Source organism: Jaculus jaculus, chromosome 2, assembly GCF_020740685.1.
Source record: "Jaculus jaculus isolate mJacJac1 chromosome 2, mJacJac1.mat.Y.cur, whole genome shotgun sequence".
Lineage (NCBI taxonomy): Eukaryota > Metazoa > Chordata > Mammalia > Rodentia > Dipodidae > Jaculus > Jaculus jaculus.
Window position 1 is genome coordinate 17,696,424 of NC_059103.1, and position 25,598 is coordinate 17,722,021.

The 25,598-nt window shown below is 46.4% G+C and overlaps 1 protein-coding gene across 1 annotated transcript in view; it reads left to right on the forward strand.

Annotated features, from left to right (window-relative positions):
- Galnt17 (polypeptide N-acetylgalactosaminyltransferase 17) overlaps nucleotides 1–25,598 on the forward strand; it is a 519,549-nt gene that overhangs the window by 249,668 nt on the left and 244,283 nt on the right. The window contains exon 3 of the mRNA XM_004662611.3: nucleotides 19,480–19,646. Coding sequence (XP_004662668.1) covers nucleotides 19,480–19,646 — 167 coding nt within the window. The remainder of the gene's footprint in view (nucleotides 1–19,479; nucleotides 19,647–25,598) is intronic.

Genomic DNA, 25,598 nt, shown 5'->3' on the forward strand with positions numbered 1-25,598 from the left:
AGGGCGACAGACACAGAGAGAAAGACAGATAGAGGGAGAGAGAGAGAATGGGCGCGCCAGGGCTTCCAGCCTCTGCAAATGAACTCCAGATGCGTGCGCCCCCTTGTGCATCTGGCTAACGTGGGACCTGGGGAACCGAGCCTCGAACCGGGGTCCTTAGGCTTCACAGGCATGCGCTTAACCGCTAAGCCATCTCTCCAGCCCCAGAACCCACTTTTTTAAAAAGCCAGTGTGCAGCTGGATATGACCATACACATCTGTACCTGTACTGCACAGGGGTGGCGACTGGAGAATTGTTGGGGCTTGTTGACCAGCCAACAAACTGATAGTGGAAACAGAAGCTCTGGGTTGAGTGAGACATTCCACCTAAAGGAAGCAGGCAGATGAACGAAAGAGGAGGGCACCCCAAATTCTCTTCTGGTCTCTGCATGCGTGCATGTACACAGGACATGTACACACACACACATGCATGAACTATACACATACACACACACACACACACACACAAATGTATGAACTATACATACACACTCCCCCAAAAATGGGTGTGATAGACTGTACCTATAATCCCAGTGCTGGCGAGGAAGAGACAGGAGGATCCCTGGGTCTCTCTGGAAAGTCAGTGCTGCCTACCTGGTGAGTTCCAGACCAATTAGAGATAATGTCTTATAAAAGGTGACTAACATGTTGCTGGAGAGATTGCTTAGCAGTTAAGGCACTTGCCTGGGAAGCTTAGGGACCCAAGTTCAATTCCACAGGACCCATGTAAGCCAGATGCACAAGGTAGCACATGCATCTAGAGTTCATTTGCAGTGGCTGGAAGCCCTAGTGTGCCCATTCTCTCTCTATTTCTCTCCCCCACATATACATGTGTGCATACACACACATTCGTGTACGCACATTTATACTCACAAAATAAAACACAGTGAACCCCTACAAATATTCATTGAGCCTCTAAGATGAGTTGAACTTATGTACCACAGGTACATCAGCTGAGTAGGTGTGGTCCCTGACCACATGGAGCCTTCAGGCTGCTGATAATATGGTAGTTATTAGGGCTGAAGGTGGAATGGTGGCTCTGATTGTCGCCTCTTGGGTACTTGCTTTTGGTATCTGCCACAGCGTCTGTATCTCTCCGTCCAACACAAAATGGGAGGAATGAGTCCACATGGCAGTCTTCAAGTTTGCATGAGGTCTTCTTGCCTGTGGCACTTTTTGTTTTCTCAAGGTAGGGTCTCACTTTATCCCAGGTTGATCTGGAACTCTGTAGTCCCAGGCTGGCCTCAAACTCACAACAATCCTACCTCTGCCTCCTGAGTGCTAGGATTAAAGGAGTATGCCTCCACGCCCAGATTTGCCTATGGCATTTTATGAAGGGAGATTTTAGCTAAAGCAAGGTTGAGAAACCATAAGACTGCATATGTGTTCCTGTATGTTTGTGTGTTTTGGGGCACACATGTGCACATGCATGTGGAGACCAGATGGCAACCTCGAGTGTCAGTTCTCTTCCGTAGTGGATTCTGAGCCTTGGGAGGTGTGATCGAGATGTCTCACTTGGTGAGGACCACTCCACTGTCACTTCTCAGCACTTCAGTGTGTTTTGAGTCTCATTAGTGGTCACTGCCATCTGAAAAGAGACACTTCAATCAAAAGTGAGAGTGGCTTTAATATATGGACATATGCTTACATGTTTAGAGGGGAGTCTTGAGGGCATAAACATATCCATTTAGTCAGGCATCAATAGTAGTTTACCCTCTAGGGCTTAGGACCTCCTCAGGTTTTCAGTACCAGGCAGGAATTTCCTCCCATGGAGCAGGCCTCGGGTCCAGTTAGAGAGAACTTGGTTCCACCCATAACAGATGTGCTATCATTGCGACATTTACCACATTTCACCTGGTTGTCCTGCTGTGGTTAAGATCACAGATGGCATTCTCCCCCAGCCAATTGCCTAGCTCTTTCCAGCATCCTGATGGCTAGTTAATATGGAGGAAGTTTCCAGCCCACTCCAGCTTGATCTCACAGTGACCTACAGCCCAAGCAGGTGGAGTCTTCAGCAATAGGGTCTTAATCATCTGGTTCTGGTGGGCAACCAAGAGCCTTGGCAATAGCCTTGTGGTGTTTGGGGTGCACCAGGGCCCCCTGGCCAACAAGGTATCTCAATGCTGGCACTGAAATTTTCTAGCAAGAATATTTGGCTTCTGAAGCCCAGCTTTTTGATGTGGGTTCTGGGCATTCGAATCAGATCCTTATGCTTACAAGATAAGCAGTTTACCAACTGAGCCAGCAACTCAGTCCCATGACTGTGTCTTTTTATTTTGTGTCTGAAGCATAATGCAAGAGACAGGCAGAATTCTTCAGGGCATTGAAACCTATAGAAATGGATCTTTTTAAATAAAAGGATTAAATATTTCTTGTCATGCTATTCTACCCCAGAGTGGAAGCACATTGCCAAGTTAGGAGCTTGTCACAAAAATGATGAGGTTGTTTTACTGATGGGCATTCATGGAAGGCTGGACAAACTTGGTTGGATATTTCAGCTTTATAAAAATGTCCAGCCAGGGAACCAAATGCCACACGGTATTATCTTTATTGCAAGTGTCAGTTCCCACAGTGTGAAGAAACTGTCAGACCATTGGAGCTAACTTGGTTTTGGAAGGAGATTACTGTCCTTCCATGTTTTGAGTTCCCGTGTCTTCTTGGAGTGGCTTGTTCACCAACAAATGGAAAAGCCTAGAGGAAGAGCGATTGATTTTATGTTTACTGGACAAGTCTGTCATGAGTAGCATCTAACGTGGTAAGAAGCATGGAGGTCCACATTGGCGGTCCTTGTGTTTGACGTACAGAATGGACGGATAACATGAAGCCACTCCATGACACCCTTCCCCATGTCTTCATTGGCAAGAGTGAAATAGTTGAGATTTTGGTATGGCTCAGATTTCTGTGGCCTCAGAGGGCAATTGCCAAGTGACATGGTGTGCCTTTATTCAGCTACTTCCTGTCTTTTGCCCATATGAACATTGAAAGCTGTCAGTCAGATAGCTCAGTTCCCTTTAAGTTTGCAATATGGCTCCTCCATCTATAAATTCCTCTACCCCAGGAGCTTTTTTTCTATATTTTATTTGTTCATTATAAAAACTATGAACAGAAAACCCATAAAGAAGCAATAAATCTGTTTTATAATCTCCCCACCTAGAAACAAAATAACTTTCTGTTCTTTTATGATTAGTGAGGTTCTATGTGTTTTCATGTGTTTTTTTTTCCCCAGTCAACTGCATCTTTGTTTCTTTCAGTTGTGTGTCCCCTGTCTTTGTTTGTTTATTCCTCTGATTGTACATCTTGAGTTTTCATTATTGAAGAGCAGAAGATATTTTCCTCTTTAGCCATCACTGTGATTTTTTTGTTTTTCAGTTGGCATTGGCATCATGGTTTTATTTTATATTTTTTCATTTATTTATTTCAAAGACAGTGAGAAGGAGGCAGACAGAGAGAGAGAGAATGAATGAGTATGGGCAAGCTCCAGCCACTGCAAATGAACTCCTGATGCATGTGCCACTTTGAGAGCTTGGCTTTACATGGGTCCTGGGGAATCAAAGGCAGGCCATCAGGCATTAAAAGCAAATGCCTTTAACTACTGAACCATCTCTCTAGCCCCTCTTGATTTTATTCTTATGGATATAGGTTTCTTATTGTTCTTAAACAATTACTCCTGAACTTGGACATTCCTCAGTATCCAGAATTTGTACAGGTGTTCATTATATTTTCCTATATTTTTGGAATTCTAAATTCTGGATTTGATCCTGTGTTCTTGCTACCCCCCAGGGCCATGCTTTAGTCAGTACGCCTCACGCCGTGGGTACTGCCCTCCATCCTTGTTCCATCTCATGGCACTGTGAGGCCATTCCTTGTGCAATAAGCCTGACTTCCACAGGAATACTGGCCCCCCAAAAAGAGGTATATTCATAGTTGCTGTCGGTAAAAAGAAGCACTTTCCTGGTAAATTTGGCCAGAACGTTCAAAGAAAAACAAAATAGGTACTTGGGTAAAACGTTTGCCATTGCTGTGAAAGTTACAGGATTAAAAACCTTTAGAACCAGGCATAGAGGCATACACCTTTAATCTCAGCACTCCAGCACTTGGGAGGCAGAGGAAGGAGGATCGCCATGAGTTCAAGGCCACCTTGAGGCTACATAGTGAATTCTAGGTTAGCCTGGGCTAGAGTGAACCCTTACCTCGAAAAACAGCAACAACAACAAAAATCTTTAGGTCAGCTGGGTGTGTTTCTGGCTGCTTGGGAGCCTATTGCAGTTGGATTGTGAGTTTACAGAGAACCTGATTAATTTAGATTTCTGTTTTCTTTTATTTTTATGTTTCAAGGTAGGGTCTTACTCTAGCCCACCCTGACCTAGGAAGCACTCTATAGTCTCAGGGTGGCCTCAGACTCACAGCAATCCTCCTACTTCTGCCTCCTAAGTGCTGGGATTACAGGTGTGTGCCACTCTGCCCAGGCTGTTTTCCTTTTTCTTAATGTGTGTGTATGTTTATGGGGCACTGCATGTAGGAAAATGTGTATACCTGTGTGTACATGGGTATGTAGAGGCCAGTGGATACCCTTAGGTATCATCCTTAGGAATACTGTCCACCTTTTTTTTTTTTTTTTTTGGACAATGTCTCATTGCCCTGGAGCTCACCAGTTAAGATGGACGGGCTGGCCATTGAGCCTCCCGTATCCACCTGTCTCCACCTCCCTCCCAGCACGGAGGTTCCAGATGCACGCCACCACACTCAGAGTTTTCACACGGGTTCTAGTAATTGAACTCCTGGTTCTCATGTTTGCATAGTGAGAACTTCACAGATGGAGCTATCACCCTACCCCCTGTTTCAGATTTAAAATAAAAAAAAAAAGGAAAGTAGTAGACTCAGTGGTAGAGTACTTGTCTACCGTGAACAAAACCCCCCAGGCTCAATGCCCAGCACCAGGAGATCAATGCGAAACAAAACAAAAGCAACAGCAACAAACTCTTTAAACCAGCTTGAAGCTCTGAGAAGGGCTGGACTTGGAGGAAGAGATTTGAACTGAGATCAGGGGCTTTGTCTAAGGCTTCGGTTTCTGGGAACATTCCGTTGACCATATACGGGGCCATTTATACTTTCCGGTTTGCATAGTTTCCTAATGTCCCTCCGTCTCCTGCCTCACTCACATTAGGAAGGCAGTGGGATCAAGACTATAGGCAGGAAGAGCATGGCTGTGTCGCCCTGCTATGCATGCAAAGGTTTTCTTAGCTCTGACCTAAAACTGTCTGCATTAATTTGCCCTTAATTTTTTTTTAGAAATTCTCTTCCTGAACCATTGCTTAATAAGACTCTGGGGCTTTTCTTTGTTTTCTTTTTCTTCTTTTTTCTGCTTTATTGGCATATAGCCTGACAAGCTGGATCAGATCCAGGCAGGTTCCTGTACTGAACCAAGGACCCAAGGGGTGCTCCGTGTGTGTGTATGATGGATGTCTCTCTGGTGTGCCTGATATGTGGTGTGTATGTGTAGTGTGTTGTAAGTGTTTTATGCATGTGTCTAGTATGTATAATATATGTGTTATGCATACATAGTGTATATGTGGTGTACACAGTGTATACTGTGTGTTGTACGTGTGTGTGCATGATGTATGTGTAGTGGATTGTGTATGCATTGTGTGTGTGTAATATGTGTGGCGTGTGTGTATAGTAGATTGTATATTGTGTATGTATATGTGTAGTGTGAGTGATGTATGTCATGTGTGTATATAATGTGTATGGTGTATATGTAGTTTGTGATGTTTGTGTTGTGTGAAATGTATGTGGCTTATGTTCTGTGTGTATATACTATGTGTGATGTGCATGTATAGTGTGTTGCATGCTATGTATGTATAGTGTGGGTGGTGTATGTGTGGTATATGTGCAGTTTGTGATGTTTGTGTTGTGTATGTAATATATGGGGTGCATGTGTTTTGTTTGTGTGTTTTATGTGATGAACTAGGTGTGTGTGTGTGTGTGTGTGTGTGTGTGTGTGTGTACAGTGTGGTATGTGTGCCATGTGTGGTATATGCTGTTTTGGGGTACTGTGTATGGAGTATGCAGTGCGTCTGTATTTGCTATACATGTCCTCTCTTTGGAGAAAACACTGATGTACAAAGCAGGTGCCTGGGCAAAACCAAGGTTAAAGAAGGTAAACAGATCACTTTCATGTAGGGAGGCAGGGTTTCTTGTCCACACGGCCTTAATGTGGCCAAAGACAGCTGAACCTCCTGGTCTTTAATAAAGCAAATCTTCATGACTCAAGGGGGCGCACTCATCTGGAGTTCGTTTGCAGTGGCTGGAGGCCCTGGCATGCCCATTTTCTCTCTCTCTGTCTCTCTGATTCTTTCTCTCTCTGTCTGTCACTCTCAAATAAATAAAATAATAAGAATCAGAATTCCTTTAGTGAGCTGGAGAGATGGCTTAGTGGCTATGGTGCTTGCCTGCAAAGCCAAAGAACCCAGGTTTAGTTTGCCAGGACCCACGTAAAGCCAGGTGGCACAAGCTTCTGAAGTTGGTTTGCAATGGCTAGAGGCCCTGGCGTGCTCATTCTCTGTCTATATATATCTTCCCCCCTCCTGCCATCTCTCTCAAATAAATAATAATAACTTGCCTTGGAGAACATTCCAGAAGAACTTTCAGTGGGACCTAGTCTGACAAGGAAGACATGGAGCTTTGGGTGGCCATGGTGTGGAGTGACATACTCACAAAAGTGCCCTTGTTCTGCCCTTCCTGGCGTGTTCCTGTGTTGAACCAATAAATATATTCTTCTCTTCCAAAGGGGTGGAAAATATGGTGCTGAAGAGATGGCTTAATGGTTAAAGTGTTTGTTGCATAAGCATGAAGATCTGGGTTCAGATCTCCAGCACCTACAGAAAACTATACCTATAATCCCAGCACCAGGGAGATGCAGACAGGAGGCTCCCTCAGGCTTGATGACTAGCTAGCCTAGCTTAGTTCATGACCTCTAGGTTCATTGAGAGACCCAGTCTTAAAAAAAAATAAGTTGGAGGGACTGGGGAAATGGCTTAGCGGTTAAGGCATTTGCCTGCGAAGCCTAAGGACCCTGGTTCGATTCCCCTGGACTCACGTAAGCCAGATGCACAAGGGGGCACATGCATTTGGTGTTCGTTTGCAGTGGCTGAAGGCCCTGGTGTGCCCATTCTCTCTCTCTCTGCCTCTTTCTCTCTCGCAAATAAATAAATTATGAAAAAAATAAGTTGGAGAGCAGTTGAGGAAGACACCCAATGTTGATCACTGGCCTCTACATATGCATGCACACTCCTATATTCCCATGTATATGAGCATGCATTCCGCACATATACACACATGCAAAACAAATGAAGATACCTTGAAGAATATTCCAGCCTGGGGCTGGAGAGATGCTTAGTGGTTAAGGTGTTTTCCTACATAGCCAAAGGACCTCAATTTGATTCCCCAGGACCCACATAAGCCAGATGCACAAGGGGCACATGTGTCTGGAGTTTTGGAGTTCATTTGCAGAGGCTGGAGGCCCTGGTGCACCCATTCTCTCTCTCCATCTCCCCACCCCCTCCCCCTCAAAAAATAAAAGTTAAAAGAATATTCCAGCCTGGCAAGGAAGACTCAGAGCATGGGGTAACACACTGACAAAAGTGCTCTCTGGCCATGGGGCTCTGGTTCAATACTTCCTGACATTTGACATATTCCTCCTCTGTTAAGCCAAGAAAGGTATGAGTCTCTTCCCAGAAAGAACTAGAATGCGTATTCCCCCAATCTCCTCCATTCAATTTCTGAGAGTCTCCCTGGATCCCACAAGAAGGACCACACTGTGTGCGGCAGTCAGGTTCACATTTCTGGCAGAAAAAAAAAAACAAAAAAAAAACACCTGACCAAGAACAGCTTGTGGAGAAAAAAAAGTTTATTTTGGCTTATAGACTCGAGGGGAAGCTCCATGATGGCAGGGGGAAATGATGGCCTGAGCAGAGGGTAGACATCACCTCCTGGCCAACATCAGGTGGTCAACAGCAATAAGAGAATGTGCCAAACACTGGCCAGAGGAAGCTGGCTACAATGCCCATAAGCCCACCCCCAGCAATACACTGAACCCCCGGGGAATTCCCAGATTGCCATCAGCTAGGGACCTGGCATTCAGAACACCTAAGCTTATGGAGAACACCTGAATCCAGTCACCACACTGTGGAACAGACTGAGTCCCCATTCCTGAGGACTCCCCAGGACTGGCAGGGCAGCCGCAGGGGGCTTAGATGTTTAGAGGAGACAGCTCCTTGTGGGAGCTGAGCTAATGAGATGTGTGCCTTTTTTTTTTTTTTTTTTTTTTTTTTTACAGGCACTGCAGAGCTCAACAGGGGAAATTAAACCACCCAGCCAGCCAAGTTTGCATTCTCCCTAATAACTGGCACTCCAAGAGAGGAAGCACTGGTCTCTCTGTTATTCCACCCCACCCCTCTCTCTTTCTCTCTCTCTCTCTCACTCACTCGCTTTTTTTCTTTGCAAGGTCTGCTGTTGTGAAAATGAAACCACTCCCCTCAGATTAGAGGAGAGGCTCAATGAGGAGAGAAGCAGTGTGGGGGTACCGGGCTCGGTAAAACCCTTGACCCAAGCAGCTTGGTGCATGTGAGCCCTGATTAGTAAATCGGAAGAGACAGAAGTGCCGTCGTGTGCGCGATGATACCTTTTTAAGCGCCAAGGTGCTGTCATCTGTGTGATAACTGTGGCAGCAAATAAATGATATCTTTGATCATGAGATGGGCAGAGGAAATAAATACAGAAAGGAGGATTGCCACATGCTCACTCAGTCACCATTGCTCTGGTGAAGTTCGAGACAAGCCAAAAGGAAGAAGGCAGAGTGGCTTCTCTGCAGCGGGAGAGAACAGAGCGCATGCGCAGAGGGAGAGACGACGCCAGTGGAGAAGCACCGGACACTGGGCTGAGGCCCGCGGCACTGCCCGGAGCTGGGCCTGGAGAGAAGAGGGGTAGCTGGGCAAGAGGAAGGGCATTTTAGGAAGACGAAAGTTCATGTCACTGGATAGGCAGCATTCCCAGTTGTAGGATAAGGGAATAATTATGGAGAGTGGGCAAGGGGTAAAGATGAGGCTAGAGAGATGAGTTGGTGCTCAACTTGGGCACAATGTTTCTGACCTTTTCTTCCTTCCTCCTTTTTGTCTCCTTTCTTCCTTCCTTTCTTCCTCCATTCCCTTCCTCTCCCTTCCCTTTCTTAATTATTTTCTTCCCTCCTTTCCTTCTTTCTTTGGGTACATGTGTTCATATGCATGTGGGTGCATGTGGGGGGTATATACTTGTGTGCATGTATATATGAAGGTCAGAGCATCTTTCTCAGTTGCTCTCTATATTATTTTTGTAGTTTTTTTTTTAAAAAGATTCCTACTGACAACTTCCATAAATATAAACAATATACCATGGTCATAATCCCTTCTCACCATCTTCCCTTTCCCCCTCCCAAATTCCCCCTCCACTGAATCCCTTCTTCTTCCCGACTAGTGTCTTTTCTATTCTAATGTCCTCATTTTCCCCTCTCCCATTATGAGGCCATCTTATTTTTTGACTAGGTCTCTCACAAAACCTGGAGCTCAGTGACTAGGTAGGCAGCAAGCCCCAGGGACCCTCCTGACTGCCTCTCCAGGACTAGGACTACAAGTATGGGCCATCAGGAATAGCTTTTATGTGGTGTTGGCTGGAGACAAACTTTATGAAATCACCGGAGTCTATGGGGGGACATAGATTCAAACTATAACATGTGGGTTCTGGGAACCTGAACTCAGGTCCTCAGACTTGTGCAGAAAACACTTTACCCACTGAGCTGTCTCCACAGCCCTCTTTGTGTATGGCTCTTAGAATTGGCAGGCTAGACAAGTACTCAACCACTGAGATCTCCTTAGCTCATTATTCTTATTTTGGCTCATGGTTTTGGAGGTATTAGTCCATCATAGTGGGAAGAATATGGCAGGGCAGAGCAGTTGACATCCCCAGGAAGGAAAGAATGAGAGAGAATATGAAGGAATGAATGAATACATAGGAAGAGGCTAGGGCAAGATCTGCCCCTAAGGACACACCCCAGTGACCTACTTCTTCAACTAGACCCAAGTCTTACCTTTCATCACTTCTCAACAATACTGTCATATTATCAAGGAATGAATCGACTCATTAGGCCAGAGCCCTTATGGTCTAGCTGCCTCTGGAAATGCCTTGTCATTCCTACACAGAGATGTGCTGAAGTAGTCTTCTAGGCATCCCTAAATCCAGTCAATTTGACAATGAAAACAAACATCCAAGCATATCCAGCAAAGAAGGCCGAACCCAATTCTGAAAGCTAGCGAGTCCAAGGGATAGCGTAAGCAGAGGAGAAAGAAGTGGCCTTTGAAGTGAAAGAGTGATATTTGCATTCTGAAGGTCATTTGCTCAGTTGCTTTGCCAATGAGCCACAACGCTAGCCCATTACTGAGGATTCTAGATACTCTACCACTGAGCCACAATAGCAGCCCTTCATGGGGGATTCTAGGCAGGTGCTCTACCACTGAACAGTACTCCCAGCCCCTCACTGGGGGATTCTTGGCAAGTGTGCCACCACTGAGCCATACCCCCAAGCCCTTGCTGGGGCATGCTAGGCAGATGCTCTACCACTGATCCACACTCACGCTACCTAAGTGGTAGATTCTGGGCAGGTGCTGTACCACTAAGCCATATCTCTGGCCAGCAAGATGTCAGCTATCCCAGATATTCATTTGGTGGTAATTTTCCTTTACTATCCTTTCTCCATGAGAATACCTCACTGATAAGCTGTTTGACTCATCAGCCCTCGGAGAAGAGAAACCTGGCTTTCAATATTTTAATTTATTTATTTGAGAGCGACAGACACAGAGAGAAAGACAGATAGAGGGAGAGAGAGAGAATGGGAGTGCCAGGGCTTCCAGCCTCTGCAAACGAACTCCAGATGCGTGCGCCCCCTTGTGCATCTGGCTAATGTGGGACCTGGGGAACCGAGCCTCGAACCGGGGTCCTTAGGCTTCACAGGCAAGCGCTTAACCGCTAAGCCATCTCTCCAGCCCTGGCTTTCAGTTTTTGTAGTTGCCTTTGGGCCTTGGCCGTCGATTGAAATTGATTGAGACCTAAGATCACTGTCCTGCCAACAGTCCAATTTCACACAAAGGATTGCCTACTGCTTACTGACTAGTTATTAAGAGAAAGTATCTCATTCCTAGTACCTGGATCTGAGTCCATGTTCCAAGAGAGCACCAAATGCCCTTGGGGATGGAGTTTGGAGGCATTTTCAGTTTACCTGGTGTATTTTGCACTCCTCACTTCCCAAGTGTTCTCAGATAGTATATCTACTCATTTATCCACACAACCTTCCAGGTGCCATTCACTGGGGAGCTTTTCATTAGACAGTGTATTACCGTTTATGGGTCTTTTGAAGGTTCCATCCTGCTTGATCCTACTGGCAGGAGGATCATGAGTTCAAGACCAGCTTAGACTACAAAGCGAGCCCCAGACTAACTTGGGCTACATCACAAGGGTATGTCTGAGACCAAATAAAGGCCTTGGGGTTTAGCTCAGTGGATCGCAGCTGGGGAAGTTGGTGAGGAGGCAGGGAGTTAATCTGATTTTGCGTGTTTCATTTTATAGAACTCAGGCGTGAAGCTAGGCTTTGAGCCAAATGTCCTGCCGTCCGCCTGCCCCACTGTGGCCATTTGGAGGGAGTAGTCCTTGCTATCATGTGGCTACACAGGGAGAAAGAGAGAGACACAGAGATGTTCTTCCTACTATGTGTCCACTCAGAGAGAGCTGATCTTGCCACCATGGCCTTGAGCATCTTATAAACCTCTCGGTTCAGCAGGAATAGGGGCTTAGGGGTCTCTGGCTTCCCAGCCCCAGTCTGAAGGTTTGGGACATTCAGATGTGTGAGGGTCATCCTGCCATAGCAAGGTTTAGATAGCCTCACCTCCCAGGGGCAGGAAGTTAATTTGTTCTCTTGCTCTCCAGTCCCATGGCCTGTGAGACATCTCATCTCTCTTCCTGTCCCTCAGCTGTCTTCTTGCGTTAATTTTCCCTGTGGACAGGAAAAAGCATATGTGTCCACCAGTGTCTGAGCAGACTTCTTACAGAACATACCTAAAACGAGGATCTGAGGAGGTAGCTCATTTGGTAAAGTGTGTGCCTCATGAGCTTTGAGAACCTGAATTTAAGCCCCACATAAAACTGCTGGGTGTGGTGGTGCATGCCTGAATTCTCAAAGCTGGAGAGGCTGAGATAGGAGGATCTCTGGAGCTTGCTGGCCAGCTTGTCTGGCCTAATTGATGAGCCACGGGCCCATGAGAGACCCTGGCTCAAAAAACTATCAATGGTGCCTGAGGACAACACCTGAGATTGGCCTGTAGTCTACAAATGCATCTGCCCCCACATGTAAACCTTTACACATAAGATCATGCACACAACACATACACAGACAAAAATGCCTAAACTTTCCTTGTCCCTCTTTCTACCCATCCACATTATTCTGAGCATCTTTTGTAGATCAAGTGATAAGCTAAACGTAAAGTCTTATTTTATGAAGTTTTTAGCATACACCCATCGTACAAAATGAAAGGTTTATTATAACATTTTCTTGCATGTGTATCAGTACTTTGCTTGTATTCACCCCATTACCATCTCTTGTCTAATGCCCCCCTCTGTTGGGCCCCTTCCTCCTGACAAATAGCCCTCCTTCTAATTTAAGTCATAAATATACGTGTATGTATTATATGTTTTGGTGTACATATGTGGTTTGTATGTGTGTGTGCATTTATTCATGTTCATATGTGTGTGCACATGTGTGTGGACACACGTGTGTGGACATCTGTCTGTGCATGTATAGCCAGATGTTGTCATCAGATGTCTCTCTCTCTCTCTCTCTCTCTCTCTCTCTCTGTTGTTCTTCACCTTATTTTTTTAAGAGGAAGGGGAGAGACAGAGAGAGAGAGAGAGAGAGAGAGAGAGAGAGAGAGAGAGAGAGGAGAGAGAGTGGGCACACGAAGGCCTCCAGCATCTGCAATGAACTCCAGACACGTGCGCCCCCTTGTGCACCTGCCTAACGTCAGTCCTGGGGATGGAACCTGGGTCCTTTGGCTTTGCTGGCAAATGCCTTAACTGCTAAGCCATCCCTCCAGCCCCACCTTATTTTTTGAGACAGGGTCTCTCACCCATTTGGACCCACTTGGCTAACCAGCTAGTCACGGATATCCTCCGGTCTTGACCTCCTCTGAGCTGGGATTACAGGTGAGTGCTCGGGCTCTGAACTCCTGTCCTTATGCTTGTAGAGCAGCCACTTACCCTCTGAGCTATATCATCGCCCCATATTATATATTTTTAACATCTAAATTTAGGGCTGGAGAGACGGTTTAGTGGTTAAGGCACTTGCCTACAAAGTTAAAGGACCCAGTTTTGATTTCCCAGGACCCACATGAAACCAGATGCACAAAGTGGCACTGATGTCTGCAGTTTCTTTGCAGTGACTGGAGGTCCTGATGTGCCCTTTCTCTTCCTTCCCCTCTCTCTGCCTCTTTACCTCCCTCTCTATTTCAAGTAAATAAAAAATAAAATATGGGGAAAAAAATCTAACTCCAGCACATTAGAGAAAACATGACATTTGTCTCTCTGCGTCTGGCTTCCTTTACTTAACATGATCTCCAGGTATGCTTTTACCTATAAGCGGCATCATTTCTTCTTTATGGATGAATTAAACTCTGATGTAATACAATAGAATTGTTTGAGGCAGCTTCTGCCTCCCTAGAGCTTAAACACGGCAAATATACGGTTCATTCTCCCAATAATGACTTCTATGTGCATAATGCCTGCCATCAAGTAGATGTGTGAAACCCCAAGCTCAGGAGAGCTGGGAGGGTCCTGGTATGGGAGAGGTCTGAGCTGAAGGACAGGTCTTGCTGCCGGCACCCATGGTCATTTGGAATATCCAAATGAATGGAAAAACCAGAAGGGAGAGTGAAGGTACCAACCAAGTTGACTAGATCTGTTCATTCAATCATACAGTACGTGTTCCTAGGGTTCTGGAAAGTTCTGTCTTGCTTGATCCTGTAGAAAAGCTGGAGCTAGGCAGAGCCTGCATCATTGTTACAGTTTTGCAGGTGGTACAGCTGAGGTACAGAGAGGTGATGGGGGTCATATGCCGAGAGTAACATGGTTCACAGTTCTCAGTTCTCACATCTCCCAGGACATTGATTTATTTTGGCCATTTTGACCCATGAAAGGGCAGTACCAAGGTTCCTGTCCCCTGAAGGCCTTTATATTTCCAACTTTACTAGGGGAGTCTTGGCCTATAACTCCATCTTGACCTTGTTGTCCATAGGTGCAGACAGCAGTGTGGGTCCAGAGATCACTATAGCTATTTACTTATTTTATGGGTATGTGATGCATAGGTGTGCACAACACTGCTGGAAGCCAGAAGTCGATGTCAAGTGCTTTTTTTCATTTACTCTCCACCTTATTATTATTATTTTTTTAGCATCTTACTTATTTATTTCCTTTTTTACAAGAGAGAGAAAGAGAGAAGAAACACACAGAGAGAGAGACATAAAGAGAAACAGAATGGGCACACCAGAACCTCTAGCCATTGCAAAGTAACTCCACACACATGTGTCATCTTTTGCATCTGGCTTTGCACGGGAACTGGGGAATCAAATCCAAGTCCTTAGGCTTTGCAGGCAAGCACCTTAACCACTGAGCAATCTCTCCAGCCACATTATTATTATTATTATTATTATTATTATTATTATTATTATTATTATTATTTGAGTCAGGATCTCTCATTGGCTAGGTGGGTTAGATTAGCCAGCCAGCAAGCCTCAGGGGCCCTTCTACCTACGCCTCCCTAGCACCACGATTCTAGGCATCTGCTACCAGCGTGCCCAGCATTTTTGGGTGGGTGTTGGGGAGCTCAACTCAGGTACTCACATTTGCATGGCAAGCGCTTTGTGCACCAAGTTGACCTCGCAGGCCCTCTCTCCACTGAAGCATTTGTTATTCTTGACCGCAACGACCAGAAGCTGTTAAAATAATAGACTAGGATTGCAGAGATGGCTTAGTGATTAAGCGCTTGCCTGTGAAGCCTAAGAACTTTGGTTCGAGGCTTGATCCCCCAGGACCCACATTAGCCAGATGCACAAGGTGGCGCATGCATCTGGAGTTCGTTTGCAGTGGCTGGAGGCCCTGGCATGACCATTCTCTCTCTCTCTCTCTCTCTCTCTGTGTCTCTCTGTCTATTGATCTCAAATAAATAAATAAAAATAAACAATAATTGGGCTGGAGAGATGGCTTAGCGGTTAAGCGCATGCCTGTGAAGCCTAAGGACCCCGGTTCGAGACTCGATTCCCCAGAACCCATGTTAGCCAGATGCACAAGGGGGCGCACGCGTCTGGAGTTCGTTTGCAGTGGCTGGAAGCCCTGGTGTGCCCATTCTCTCTCTCTCTCTCTCTCTGTCGCTCTCAAATAAATAAATAAACAAAAAAATTAAAAAATAAATAAATAAACAACAATAATAATAATAGACCAAACAGTCCCAGAAACTTGTTTCCAGAGTCAGCAGGCGTTAGCTGAGCTGCATGTACTCACGTGTTTGGGGTGGTGAGGGGTGTGCTTAAGTGAGAGCAGCTGCCAGACTTCCCTGCTTAAGATGTGGGAGCAGGCCCTGTGGGACCTCCTGGCCAGCCTCCTCCCTTGGATCACCAGCCAGCCAATGAGATGCTTCCTGCCAGCAGCTCAGGATCCCCTCCTTCAGCTGCCAGTCTCATCTCCCCCTGCATCCCTCAAAAGTGGATTTATAGAGACACGGTAAAAAAAAAAAAAAAAAAATGAGGCTGCAAGATCAATGAATCCCTGGATGGCCTCCTCGGGAGACCAGGATGCAGATTGTAACAAAACTTTATTTTCTTCTGAAAATTGCCTACATGATTAATATGGCCTGGCACAGCCCAAGCTGTTCAGCATAAGAAACAGCTCGTGTTTCTCGTCTCCTCTCCTGCGCCGCATCCCTCCATCTTGCTTCCTTTGTTTGGGTCCCTCACACATCCTTCTGTATACTGTACAGGTCTCACGCAGGGAAAAATGCATTCTAATGTGCAGACTTCAGGGCTGGGCAATGTGACTGCATTGGTAGTGTGCTCCTGTGGCATGCATGAAACCAGGGGGTGATCACCAGCATTGCAGGCATGCTGATGCACTCCTGACGTCCCAGCCCTCAGCCGATGGAGGCAGGAGCGTCAGAAAGTCAAGGTCATCCTCAGCTACATAGTTAGTTCAAGGCCAGCCTGGGCTACATGAGACCCTGTCTCTGCCTCAAAAAGAAAAAAAAAAGTGTAGAACTAGGTACTCTGTTCTACTTTGCTTCCTGTTGGCATTTCCAAAGTGGATGAGTCTGAGCTTCTAGTAAAATCCCCAGGTGTTGCCAGGGTGGAGGAAGAATGCTGTTATCACTGAGCAAAATGCTGGGCTGATTCTCTGGAAATCAAAACCGTCCTTATATCCCTGGGAGCTTTCCAAGGGCCAAAGCTCTGGGATGGGGTGTCGTGTCTGAGGGGTGTGTGTGATTGTGGAAGGAAGATCGAGTTCTTCCTTCAATCTCTGTCTCGAGGCATGACAGGGTGGGAGAGAGAGAGAGACTTCAAACAAAGAGTCCTGCACTGGGCCTCCTGGGAGGATTTCCATGGAGTGGGGGACGCAAGGCTGCACACTCCTACAGGTGGAGATCCTTTGCCTTTATTCTGATGATCCGCATATGTGTTTAAAGACTTTTAAAAAATATTTCATTGACTTATTTATTTGAGAAAGAGAGGAAGAGGCAGATAGAGAGAGAGAGAGAGAGAGAGAAAGGGCACGGCAGGGCCTCCAGCCACTGTAATATAATTCCAGACACATGCACCACCTTTTGCATCTGGCTTATGTGGGTCCTGGGGAATCGAACCTGGGTCCTTAAGGCTTCGCAGGCAAGCGCCTTGACAGCTAAACCATTTCTCCAGCCCCAACATGTATGTTTAGCTTCTTTTCTGGAATGGCAGCTTCACGAGGGCGGGGAACTCCAGGATATCCTTTACTGGGTCCAGCAGAGGTCTTAGGTTGAGTTACTCCAAAATAATACCCAGGATGAACTTACTGTGCAGATAGTTTATTTGTGAGAGGAGGGGGAAGCAAGGCTGGGAAGGGAAGGTGTCCTCTGAAGAACATGTGATGTCACTTGTTACTGTGCACTGTGGAACACCGTTCTCTGGGCACCACATGGCCATGGACGTCTTGAACCGTTAGCAGCTATGATTTCCAGGAGACCCGTACCAGACTGGGCTCATCAACCTTCCATTATGGAGGATGGGAAGAGCTCATGAGACCATCCCTCTCCTCAAGGATATCAATTACCAAGGGAGAGAACCTCACAAAGCCACAAGCCTCCCTGGGATTTATAGATAGTTGCGAGTTGCTAGAGAGAGGGGCTCAGGAGGTCACACCACCCAGGATTTATAGACAATTAATTACTGTTGGGGAAGAGACTCACAAGGCCACACCCTCTCTAAGGATCTATAAACAGATAATGGTTGCTATGTTGGTAGGAGGAAAAGGGTTCATGAGGTCACATTCCTCCCCAAGAATTTAGAAACAGCTAAGGCTTCCTAGGGGAAATGAATTCATGAGGACACACAGCTCCTCAGAATTTATAGACAGTAGATGGTTGTTAGGGGGAGAGAGACATTTTCTTCAGTGGTATAGTGGCCCATTAGTTGCCCATGCTTCTGTAAGTACCCTTATAATTCAACCCATTGGGTCGTCAGGCTTTGGGCCCTTTAGAAGGTGGGGACTTCAGAGGTTACACGTTACCTTCACATAACGTGTATGCACATGTGTATGCGCGCATGTCAAGGCCAGAGGTGGAATTCGGGTGCACTCCTTAGTCTGTCTTCACCTTATGTTTCGAGGCAGGGTCTCTCACTGAATCTGGAGCTCACCAATTTGACTCGTCTGCCCGGCCAGAAAAATCTCAGGGATCCTCTTGGCTGCAACTCCCCAACACCACCATGGCCAGCTTTTACATGGGTGCTGGGGATTGAACTCAGGTCTTCATTCATAATGTGGTGTGATCGTGCGAATGTGAATATATGGCTCCCATAAGCCGGAGGTACTTTTGTTTAAGCTTACAGCTTGAGCCTCCAGCGGGCAAAGCCCCGTGAAGAGCAGGAGGGAGCTCTGGCCGTTCATCCGTGCATGCTGGCTATTGATTTTTCTCTCTGCTGTGCTGATGGATGATAGAGTGAGGCAGTTTCTCCAGCCATTGGTGGAGTTTCCCCCCTGGATTCTGTAAGCCTGAAATAAAGCCCTTCCTTCCATGAGCTGCTTCTGGTCAGTTGTTTGCCCAGCCATTGCACACATAACTACAGCATGTGGCAAGCACTTTGCACACTGAGCTATTTCTCCAGTTGCACCAAATCCCTGTGTGTGTGTGTGTGTGTGTGTGTGTGTGTGTGTGTGTGTGTGAAGTATCTGCTGTTTGTGAAACAAGGTCTCACACTTATGTAGCCCAGGCTGGTCTTGAACTTATGACACTCCCCTTGCTTCAGACTCCTATGTTCTGGGGCTGTAGATGAAAGCCACCATACCAGGCTCCCCAGTACTTTTAGCTGAGAACTTTGGGGGTTGAGGTAACAGCTTAGGTGACAACAAAGAAGGTTCCAGATGAGGAGCTGTTGATGCTGGGAGTGAGAAGTTGGGGAGATGGGCACTGAAGCAAGGTCCAGGGCAAAATGGGGTGCTTCTGTTACTTTTTTTTTTCCATCCCTGTGACTGGATATCAGCCATTAACAACTTAAAGGAGGAAAGATGATTTGGGCTCATGGCTTTAGAGACTTTGGCTCAAAGTCACTTAGCTCCATCCATTGGGCAGAACACTGTAAGGATAGGAGCATGTGGCAGACGCAGTACTCACCTTGTGGTAGACAGGAGGGAGAAACAGGCAGAAAGACAGAGACAGAGAGAGAAGGGAACTAGGGACAAAGTACCAAGAACCCAACCCCAGTGACCTATGTCCTCCACTAACTTCTACCTCCCACAGCTTCCAGACCTCCCAAAATATCACCACCAGGCGGAGACAAAACTCTGGCGGGACATTTCAGATTCGAGCCATGACACTGGGTAACCAGGAAGTGATACCGGTAGCTATGTGCCCACACTTATGCTTTCTCTTGCCTTTGAGGTGGTAAATTTGGGGGAAGAAGGCTAAATCCGTTAGTGTTCTCTTCCTTAGGCTTGGTTCCCAGTTATTAGCCGAGGTGACGATTCTCACCTTGGGAGGACATGGTGAGGAGGCGGCTGAGTCCTCCATGTTCCGTGGCAGCATGCCCCCTTTTGACTTCCTTTGACTCTGCTTTTCCATTCTCTCCTTCCCAGGTGTAAGGAACTCAAGTACTCTAAGGAGCTGCCCCAGATTTCCATCATCTTTATCTTCGTGAATGAGGCCCTGTCTGTGATCCTGCGGTCAGTCCACAGCGCTGTCAATCATACGCCTACACACCTGCTGAAGGAAATCATCTTGGTGGATGACAATAGTGATGAAGGTATGAGGGCAGGCAACCTGCCTGCAAGGGCTTGCTGAGAGCAGGGCAGAAATGCCCTTCATATGCCCAGAGGAGCCCGGGTATCCATGCCTCCTCTCTGGAACATGTCTTAAGAAAGGGAGAAGTTCTGTACAAATACTGGGTCATTATTCTTTGAGCCTTCTAGGGAGCTTAAAAAAATTATAGTGGTTGGGGCTAGAGAGATGGCTTAGCAATTAAAATGTTTGCCTGTGAAGCCCAAGGACCCATGTTTGACTCTCCACATTCCACGTAAGGCAGACTCACAAGCCCACAAGGTCACACAGGTTCACAAGGTGGTGCACTCATTTGGAGTTTGATTTCAGTGGCTGGAGGCCCTGGCATGCCAATTCTCTCTCTCTCTCTCTCTCTTCTCTCACTCACTCTCACTATCTTGCATTAAAAAAAGGCCAGTCTGTTGAGCTTGCCTCACAAAAATAATGATAGTGGTTACATGTGTGTAATCTCAGCACTTAAGCTAGGTGAAGGAAGAGGGTCATGAGTTCCAAGACAGCCTGGGCTACATAGTGTGACCCTCATCTAAAAACACATAAACAGGGGGCTAGGGAGATGGCCCAGTTAGTATAGTGCTTACTGCGCAAGCATGAAGGTCTGAGTTTGGATCCCTAGCACATTCATAAAGGCTAAGTGTGATGGCGAGTGCTTGTAATGCCAGCGCTTGGGAGGCAGAGACACAAGGATCCCCAGGCTCTGCTGACCTGCTAGGCTAGAGGAATCAGTGAGCAGTAGGTCAATGAAAGACCATGTCTTAAAAAATGAGGGGAAAAGTAACTGAGGGATACACCTGACATCAACACCTAGCCTTCATAGGCACAGGAATGCACACCTGCATATGCAGGTGTTGCCTATACACAAACATTCATACACGCAGGCGCAAAAATGTGAAAATAAAAAAAAGACATCCAAGAGCAAGTTATTAGTATAATCTAGACTACTTTCCCTTTTCATGTTACCTAAAGGAGATGATGATAAGAGCTGAATTCTTGCTCCCATCACCTCTTAGCACTGTCTCCACTGTCCTTTCTAAGACAAAAGTGAAAAACCCTATCCTGGGTTGGGAACACATCTTATATGAGCATCCTTCCCTGGACTGCTGGGCACAAAATGATGTTAGGTCAAAAGTGAACAGTGTGGGCTGGAGAGATAGCTTAGCGGTTAATTGCTTGCCTGTGAAGCCTAAGGACCCGGTTTGAGGCTCAGTTCCCCAGGATATCTATGTTAGTCAGATGCAAAAGGGGCGCACGCATCTGGAGTTCATTTGCAATGGCTGGAAGCCCTGGCACACCCATTCTCTCTCTCTCTCACTCTCTCTCTCTCTCTCTCTCTCTCTCTCTCTCTCTCTCTCTCCCTCCCTCCCTCCCTCTTTCTCTCTGTGTCTATTGCTCTCAAATAAATAAATAAAAATAAACAAAAATAATATTTTTAAATGTACAGTGCGTGTGGGTATTTTGGAGTCTAGTACTCCTAGGTCAATTTAAAATACAAAACAAGCAAATAATCGGTGGCCATAACAAAACCCTTAAGAGGTTATAGTACATCTACCATCAGACATAAGTGTTTTACCCTGGTGTGGTAAAGGTAGACCTTATGAACTGTGCCCTTGTACAAAATTCACCAGGGCTCATTACAAAGTGAAACCCCCATCAGCTCACCATGGCCACAAAAGCCAAAGGACAGAAAGAAAAAGTGCCCTGCATGGAAACAGTGGTATGTTTCGAGCCAAATTCCAAAGCAGCCTTCCTTCCAACGCCACTGGACTCACAATCCCATGTGATGCTGCCCCCTTCAAGGATTTAAGAAAAGTGAACAAATAAAAGTGCATTTGTGCTCTTGCAGGAAAAGGAAAAAGAAAACCTGCTCAAAGGTCAGGGGTGCTTATCTTTGAAGCAGCTACGGGACTAGGAGGAGACTAAGCCCTTTGCTTTCGGTGGGGTGGGCAGGGTTGTCATGGAAGAGACTCTCAGCTCTGGAGAAGAGTGAGGAGGCGGCCACTCTGGAATGCTGGTCACTGCCCCAGGGGGCTTCAGGGGGCATAGAGCTACGTCAGATCCGAAGATGAGGTTCCCCGTCCTTTCTGAACTGCCGCTGATCACTAAGGGCCTGGGCATCGGTGCTCCTGGCTCCAGCCATCTGGCCTCTCTGTGGGGCCTCCAGCCTGTGAGGACTGGTCATTGGATTTTCCTATCCCTGTTTACCACCTTTTCTCTTGGACCATTTAATTGGTGATAGAATCTTCTAGACCTGACCTTGATATATATATATATATGTATTTTTGTGGAGTGGGTTCTTTCAGTTCTCAGGACGCTGTGAATCTTCCAGAAAAGTCTGTCTCATATGATTCCCCTCCTATGCTTGCTGCATGCTTCAGGCTTCAATGGTATTTCCAGGCCTGTCTGTGGACACTCTGCTTCTCCCTTCCTCATTTTCTGGCTAAAATACCATTTGTTTCCTTGTCTCCAAACCTATTTTTTGTAAGTTTATTTATTTACTTGACAGAGAAAGAGAATGAATGGGCATGCCAGGCCCTCCAGCCACTGCAAATGAACTCCAGATGCATGTGCCTCCTCGTACATCTGGCTAACGTGGGTCCTGGGGAATCGAACCTGGGTCCTTTGGCTTTGCAGGCAAATGCCTTAACTGCTAAGCCATCCACCCAGCTCCCAACCTATTTCCTCCTATAAGAAACCTTTACTCCTAGTGTTCTTTCTGTGTTACCCCAGTCCCTTGCTGTCTACTGCACCAGTTACTAGCATGTGATAGGTCACTGTATGTTGTACAGCTGGGCACCGTGCTGGGTGGGGTTTGGACGCAGATGAGTCAACCCTCGGTGAGTCTTCACCTGGTAAGGGAAGGAGTTGTGAATCCTGGGAGGCTTGAGGACAGGCACAAAGAGGTGAGTAGCAAAGCGTCTGGAAATGACAACACTGGAAAAGGCAGAACCTAGCAAACTCCTCACACCCCTATAAGGAAATCTCAATAAAGTCCGTCTAAAGGAAGAGGATTTGAAGACCGGAAGACTCTCAGCTGGAACCCAAGCTCCATGGGAGAGAACCACAGCCATGCATTTGATGGACTGTCAGTGTCTTCACTTGAGCAGTCAGACAAAGATCTGAGTGCAAGCAATTCGTTTGAGAGAGGAACAGAGCAATCATAGGAACACAGGAGGTAAGAATGACAAGGAAGATATCTCCAAAAGATGGCTGTTGTAGGAAACAGGAGCTGAACCCCACAGAGGGAAATCGTGAGATGGTGTAGCGGCACACTGAGACTAGACATGGTCCAGCCATGAGGGAGTTGGAGCAGCACCCAGCTAGTGCCGGCAAAGGTTTCTTGCAGGAAGTTACAGGTAGAGACACAGGTAGCCACAAGGGGACAAGTACTACTGTTCTATGTACGTTTAGTATCAGGTGGTTTAGCATCTGGGACCTTCTGGAGCCCCATCCCTAAGGAAGTCCTGCTTTGAAAGGCTTGGGATTTGGGTGGCATATTTGCATTTCTCACTATCTCCAAGGCAGTGCTGATGTTTCTACTATGGAGACTATACTTTGAGAACCCCTGGGTGATACAACCAAACCTTGAACCTGGTTCTGACCACTCCAGAGGGCCGTATCTAACGTTTAGATGATATGATTAATGGTGAGGAAACCAAGGAGAGGACGACACACTTGGTTTAGCCAGATCATAAAGCTAATTTCTATATACCCTCTTTTCTTGTCCCCAAGTGGCCAAGGGATCAGAGTTGACTACATTAACACCACTTCCTTCTTGTCATTCCCTGGGTCTAGTGTGTCTATTTTCTCCAGACTGCAACTGTTTTTCCTCTCTTCAGAAGAGAAATGGAATGTCCTCCCCCCGCCCCACTTTTGTTTCATCGTGATATTCTTCGTATCTCATATTATTGGGTTTTGTTAATGTTCTGTATCTACATGAAAACACCTCACACACATTGTAATCATGGAGTTGAATTCCTGCCAGACAACAGTTTTGTGTATTTTGATAATCTACACGTTTATTTTCTTAAGTCTTTGTGATAATGACGTTTTAAAATCTCCTCCCACAGGACTGTTTATTCCTGAGTTCTTACCAGTGGTTTGATTTCTGCATGCTGTTGTCAGCTTTTCCGGCAGCTAAAGATTTATATCTACATGCCTTCTTTATTAACACTGGTTGTCACCATTATGTAATACTCTCCTCATCTTAAAAGCACATCTTTTTTTTTTTTTGCCCCACATTTAGTTCTTTTAACATTCATATTGTTAATCTTGCTTACCTTCTGTTCAAGTTTGATTAAAACATGCTTTAGTTTTCCAGCCTAATAATTTTTTTTTTCTGATCTTAAAAGTAATGACTACTCTTTGCAGGAAAATTTGAATGCATCAAAAAGCAAATATAATTGAAAAATAAACAAACACAGAAAATACTAGCCAAAGGCTCTCATCCTCTTTTAAAATGGACATTTTACATAGTTAAGATCCTATTATATAAACGTTATGCTCCTGTTTCTTTTTTTTTTACCTTCCTGAAATGTGAAGTACAATCATTGAGTGTTTTGTTACAAAAAGTGCTGGCAGACATCATTATAATGATGTAGGAGAGTGGTCCATTCTCGGGTTATGCTGTGTCTTGTCCAGCTGGGCTCTGAGAATAGGTAAGTACAGGCAGGTAACCCTGGATCAGGATACACGGGTGAAGTAGGGGGGGACTACAATTTTTCTCTTGTGTCATTGCTATATTTGCTCATCTCTTTTCATTCACCTTCCATATTGACCCTGTTTCATTTCTGGGGAAATCGGGACCATTTTTCTGTAGCATCTATGTTAAGTGTAAATAGGATGTGATCCTCGCTACTCAGTACATCAAACGGAATCACTCAGGAAAAATTAGTCTCTTTTGATGCCTCAGTAAACCCAGTGTTTGCTTCTCCGCTCTGACCCCATTTAGGCTTTCAAACACACGAGAGTGTTGGAGACTTCCTAGCTAGTATCATTTTTGATGGTTTGATATCATTCTGGTTCTATTTTAAATATTTATTAGCCTGGCCTGGCCTGGTCTTGTACACTGGTCAACCCGGCTGCTTGGGAGGCTAAGGCAGGAGGCAAGCTGAAGACCATCCTGAGCACTTCAGTTTCAAAGTTTTTAAAAGTGCTAGAGGGGTAGTTCAATAGTAGTACACTTGTCTAGAATCCCCCAGTGAAGAGCTGTGGGGCGTGGCTCAGTGGTAGAGCTAGAATCCCCCAGTGAGGGGCTGGGGGCGTGGCTCAGTGGTAGAGCTCCTGCCTAGAATCCCCAGTGAGGGGCTGGGGGTGTGGCTCAGGGGTAGAGCTCCTGCCTAGAATCCCCCAGTGAGGGGCTGGGGTGTGGCTCAGTGGTAGAGCTCCTGCCTAGAATCCCCAGTGAGGGGCTGGGGGTGTTGCTCAGTGGTAGAGCTCCTGCCTAGAATCCCCCAGTGAGGGGCTGGGGGCCTGGCTCAGTGGTTGAGCTCCTGCCTAGAATCCCCCAGTGAGGGGCTGGGGTGTGGCTCAGTGGTAGAGCTCCTGCCTAGAATCCCCCAGTGAGGGGCTGGGGTGTAGCTCAGTGGTAGAGCTCCTGCCTAGAATCCCCCAGTGAGGGGCTGGGGTTGTGGCTCAGTGGTAGAGCTCCTTCCTAGAATCCCCCAGTGAGGGGCTGGGGGTGTGGCTCAGTGGTAGAGCTCCTGCCTAGAATCTCCCAGTGAGGGGCTGGGGACTTGGCTCAGTGGTAGAGCTCCTGCCTAGAATCCCTAGTGAGGGGCTGGGGGCGTGGCTCAGTGGTAGAGCTCCCACCTAGAGTCCCCCAGTGAGGGGCTGGAGGCTTGGCTCAGCAGTAGAGCCCCTGCCTAGAATCCCCCAGTGAGGGGCTGGGGTGTGGCTCAGTGGTAGAGCTCCTGCCTAGAAT